The 5,531-nt window shown below is 43.3% G+C and overlaps 1 protein-coding gene across 1 annotated transcript; it reads left to right on the top strand.

Annotated features, from left to right (window-relative positions):
• The first annotated feature begins 1,338 nt into the window (after positions 1-1,338).
• On the top strand, positions 1,339-2,311 carry LOC136458086 (uncharacterized). The gene is made up of 2 exons (XM_066458088.1): positions 1,339-1,579; positions 1,676-2,311. The coding sequence occupies exons 1-2, from the start codon at positions 1,492-1,494 to the stop codon at positions 1,930-1,932; spliced, it is 345 nt and encodes a 114-aa protein (XP_066314185.1). The 5' UTR covers positions 1,339-1,491; the 3' UTR covers positions 1,933-2,311.
• The last annotated feature ends 3,220 nt before the right edge of the window (positions 2,312-5,531 follow it).

Below are 5,531 nucleotides of genomic sequence, written 5' to 3'. Positions count from 1 at the left end.
GGATGGAGTATTCACAATGAAGACCAACTTTGTTTCAAAGATGTTTTGTGCTGACAATTTGAATTGAAACTAATTTCAAGTATAGAAAACAAATTTGACATTTAAATTTTCCAACACGGTGTCAAACACCTCTCCGGCATAAGATGTTTATCTCTAAAATTTTACCGCATGCTTTTTTCTTGTCAATTTCTTTTTTCCCCGCCTACTATGCATCGGCTTCCTCTTCGTATTTCCCATACTGTTGTTTTCATGGTTATATTATATATTGTATATTTCTATAAGAACATGGTTACATTTTTTTACTAATTTTAAAAAATAGAAATATATAGTAAATTTTCTTTTGAAAATTTTTTCTATATTTTGAATAGATCGACCAAGAGTTGACTTGAACTCTCCAGCTCGATCACCTATCACGTTCTTTATGACCAAACATCCGGTATTTTTCCATGGAACCTCTCTACTACTAGCCAACCTTCGAGAGGAGTCCTCGTCTTTCCAGCATGCAGGGCAAGTGCTACCGACAAATCTTGGCTTATACTTGGTGCTAATTGTACCTGTACTTCAATCCGGCCGAGCATAACAACGCCTGACATATGTGCCAAAGACCAAAGTCAGTGCAGGTCGATCGAAAACGTGGTTGATCTGTGTCCAGTCCCACTAGCACTTCCGTAGCAGAAATCAGCGGATCGAAAATGAGGTCGATCTGTGTCCCAGTCCCACTAGCACTGCCGTAGCAGAAATCAGCGGATCAGGCGGCGTTGAAGACGACGTCTGAAATTTTCTCCATCTCTCTCGATCTCTGCTTTCCTTGGCGGATCCGATCCGACCGAACCCATGGCCGATCGGTGCTGGCTCTGCTAGGTCCCGTTCGCAACAGTGCGTAGTGGATGGCAGTGCGAAGCTGCGTGCATGCACGTCCACCTACGCAGGATGCAGTAGGTACGCGTGGCCGTGATCCCCGCCGCACATTTCTGGTGCTCCATCGGTCCTCGTCTCCCAGACCCGGCCGGTGCAGCAGAGCATGGCCTTGCGCCGTCACCTTTTCGCGCCAAAAAAGCTAAGTTACCGCCACCGCCACTAGGGCTCCCCAGTCCCCACCCAAAGCTTTTGCACGTACAGTACATGCCTGTCGTTCCTCTTCCTACCGGCAATTTCTAAGCAACACAGAATGTGCTCGTTTGACCTCCCTTGATGTGACCCGGCCCTTCGATCACTAGTAATGCATGCACTTAGTAGTACACCTATATTTATATTATTAGTCATAATATATAATAAAATCCTGCGTCAGCTGGCTATATAAAGCCCCACATATCCATCTCTCGAGAACTGACTAAGGCTGCTTGCATTTCTTCTCTAGCTAGCAATCTCTCTCTACAAAAAGAGGGAGGGAGAGAGAGAGAGATAAGTAATCAAGCAAATCCTGAGTTCTGAGCTTGCTTCTGATCCATACATATATACACGTAATTAGAGGTTCACTGCTGGCATATACCTATGGCGACGACGACGAGGAAGGTGTCCGTCTTCGTCCCCGCCATCCTGCTAGTGCTGGCCGTGCTCTCCTGCCTCCTCCTCGTCCACGGTTTGTACGGCTTGCTCGAGCTGTTCGGCCCGCCGGACCTCTCGCCGGAGGCCACGCTGCTGATCTTTGCCCTGTGTGTTCTCCTCCTCCTTGCAGCGGCAGCGGCAGGCAACCGGAGGGCTCTGCTGCCGAGGGAGCCACCAGCAGACGACACCTACGGCGGCGGTGGTGGACAGGTGTTGCCGACGACGGCGGAGGAGGGCGCCGCGGTGGGAGGTGATGAGCCGCCTCAGCTCGCCGCCGACAAGGAGATGATGGAGACAGCAGCGGCCAGGAGGGCGGGGCTGCTGCAGACTCAGGACTACCCGGGGTCCGGCCCCAACGGCCGCCACGATCCGCGGAACCCGCACTGATGAGATTGTAGCTGCCTCCCTCCCCTGTACAACCTGCACAACACGTGTAGTCGTGTATAGACCTATAACGTATTATACGCATGTTTATCACACCATAATTTTGCATATCTATAGACACACATATATAAATGGTTTACATATGAAGGAAACATGATCTAAATTTAATTCATCTCGTGAATGACAACCAATAAGGCTAGCATATGTAAATGTACTTGCATCTTGTTTTAGTTTTCAAGTACTAGTATAGTAGTTTGTGATCAATCCTAGCTAGTTCGAAGTTCAATAGCTAAGTTACAATTAAGCATGCATGTGGTGCATGTCTCATCATCTGTATTCCTAGAGACCAATAATGAATAAATCAAACATGTGTGTTTTTGCATCTGTCTAATGCCAAGCCCAATAGCTGGGATTTTCTAATTGATCTAGGCCAAGCTTTGTAAGCTCATGGGCTTCCTATTAATGCAATGCTTATCTATATCTATATATGGGAAATTATTTCCTATTTTCAGGGTGTAGTTACTCCCATGTGTATATCTCTAGATTTTGGGTGTATATGGCCCGACAAAGTGTACGTAGACGGAGTATAGCATCAACCTAGACCATCTATGGTAATACGTACGTCAAGTATGCAAATATATTGTTATACTTATATAACTATAATGGAATTATAATGATATATTAAAAATATGGGTTTTTTTTAACAAATTTCACGTAGTAAGATTTAGAATATCTAAAAATGAGTATATAAACATACTCAAATTAATAAATAATTATGCACAACTACGCAATGTGATTTATCGAAGATGAGAGTAACTACTCAAGGGAGTAGAAAAATACACCCTAATAATATTAAAAGTAGAAAGGCTACTCTTGTCTGTCTTTCATCTCTATGGATCAGGACTCAAGACCCATACAAATACGACTTAGATTTGCGCGCATCTAACCATGACATGGAGTCTGAATACAAGATGTATTAGAATAGATGATGCAATACAGAGTCTAATTCAAAGATATATTGGAACAATGACACGATTGTTACATAAGTCCACTACAACACATATGTCCTTCTATGACATTTCATTTATGTCATAATATCTAAAATTTATGTCAAGATTCAAAAATGTCTATGACGTTCATGTCATAAAAATACGTATGTCACCTATCATGTGTCTATAACCATATTCTATGATGTCTACTTATAATACATCACAAATCTATAATGTTACTTTATAGTCCCAAATTCATAGACATGCCCCGTAGGCAAAATCAGTGTTTTCCTAAATGGTAAACGGTACATGGTTGACAAGGCCTTGTGTAGCGTTTAGACTGTGGACACAGCGTGTACACAGTTTTACACAGACTACACGTTTTTGTACTATATTTATAAAAATAACTATAATAACATGTATATAATCATAGATTAATATATTCCTAACAACATGATAAAGAATACAAAATTACACAACAACTTAGTCCAATTTTGCAACTAGCATCTTGTAAACAAACTACCACAAACAAAAATAGATTGACATTTATACACTAGTTGAATTCCCCGCACATTGCTGCGGGAATAAGAATCATATAAATGGATATTGGGTGGACGGAGCAAAGTAATACATATTATTTCAATAAGAGAATGGAGTATGATATGAATTTTAGGGGTTAAATATGAAAATAAAATTAATTGGTTAAGAACGGTAGTAATATATATGTAGTAGTTTCCTAAAAATCCGCACCTGACAGGCATTATACATGGTGTGAGTTTAATCCACCTTGTCACGACTAATGAACTAATTATAATATGCAAAAAATAGAGAATAAATGAAATGTATGGACTTGAGAAAGTTAGCGCTGCATATTACTTGTGGCATGAGAAGAGAAGCACTAGTAGAGAACAGACCTTTCATCCGAGGCTAAAATGGGCTCTAGTCCCGGCATTTTTTGCGCCCGGGACTAGAGAGACCTTTAGTCCCGGTTGGTGTCTCCAACCGGGACTAAAGGTCCCTGCCCAACGGCTACTGCGCTCGGCACAGTGGCAGGGGACCTTTAGTCCCGGTTGGAGACACCAACCGGGACTAAAGGTGGACCTTTACTCCCGGTTGGAGCCACCAACCGGGACTAAAAGTCCTCAACCTTTAGTCCCGGTTCGTAACACCAACCCGGACTAAAGGACCCTTTAGTCCCGGTTGGAGCCACCAACCGGGACTAAAGGTCCCCCGATGTGTTAGTTCAAAAGGGAAGCATCCCATCCATTGTCAGATGTGTTGTGTAGGTGGGGTGGTAAGCTACGCGCGAGGCAATGCATGAGGTCTTGGGTTCGAATCTCACGGGACGCAGCGGTGGGAGGTATTATTTTTTTAAAGCTGGGAGGACCTTTAGTCCCGGTTGGTGTTACCCACCGGGACTAAAGGTCCCCCTTTAATCCCGGTTCGTGACCCGGGACTAAAGGACCCCCTTTAGTCCCGGATGCTTACTCCCGGGTGGGGAACCGGGACTAGAGGGGGTTCCCCACCGGGAGTAAAGCCCGTCTCTGTATTAGTGAAGACAACATTCAGACTGTCCACTACTACAGAATGGATTTGTTGTCCCGGGCGGTAACGGCCTTTAGTCCCGGTTACCGCGTCAGGACAACGATCCCAGGACTAAAGGTGGAACCTTCAGTCCTGGGTCATCGAGCCGGGACTAAAGAGGGACCTTTAGTCCCGGTTGGTGTTGGCCCTCCAGCCGAGCAAACCTGGCGCACCCAACCGGGACTAAAGGTTCCTTTTCTTTTTCTTTTTTTGTTTAATTTGTTTTCAGTTCAGTTACACATATTTGTTTAATATATAATATGTTTTTATGTACGTATTTCATCATGACCCCGCTTTCTCCATGCTTAGTCCAACATATATAGTTTGACATGAAACCTAACTTAAGCAAATGTGAATAAAGACTCATTGAGCTTGAATATTCCTTTAAATTCTTACATAGGGCACATGGACAGCACATGCCCGCTTATTCGCCTCGGCCACACCTAAGAAATAGTGCAAGCCCTCAATAAAGTCTTGGGAGCGGCGATCGGCATTGTACATCCAATGGCGTGACATAATCTGTATTACACGACAAATTATGAAAACCTTGAACATAATTAAGTATTTTATTACACAACATAAATAACACACGCACGGTTGATTAATTAACTAAGCCTGGCTACAACGTAAGCAATCCCAACTATCACTAAACAAACTAAAACTACAATGCACTTCAGTAACATAATTATTTTGTGATCGTACGCAACTAAAACAGATAAATCATTCTTCTATTGAATATCAATAAGCTTCTCCTGCTGGCTCACTGCCTCATCAGCAGCAGCCGCTACCTCAAGCGCACCCAAATTCTGCACGTATGTAGCATAATCTTCCTCCCAGTACCAACCATCGCATCCATTGCCCTCCCACTGAAATTAAAGCCAAAAAATATTTAGTCAAAAATATTCAAGAAAAGCAGGTCAATTAGCCATAATTATAAAATGCGTAAGAAACTCACATCGCGATCCGGGCACTTGTAGAAAACACGACCCTTGTTGGATCCCTGTCTCTTGACTCGGTACTCCATCACAA

Source organism: Miscanthus floridulus, chromosome 6 (genome assembly GCF_019320115.1).
Source record: "Miscanthus floridulus cultivar M001 chromosome 6, ASM1932011v1, whole genome shotgun sequence".
NCBI classification, from domain to species: domain Eukaryota; kingdom Viridiplantae; phylum Streptophyta; class Magnoliopsida; order Poales; family Poaceae; genus Miscanthus; species Miscanthus floridulus.
Note: the sequence above shows the minus strand (reverse complement) of the source record. Positions and strands in the feature narration are given on the sequence as shown.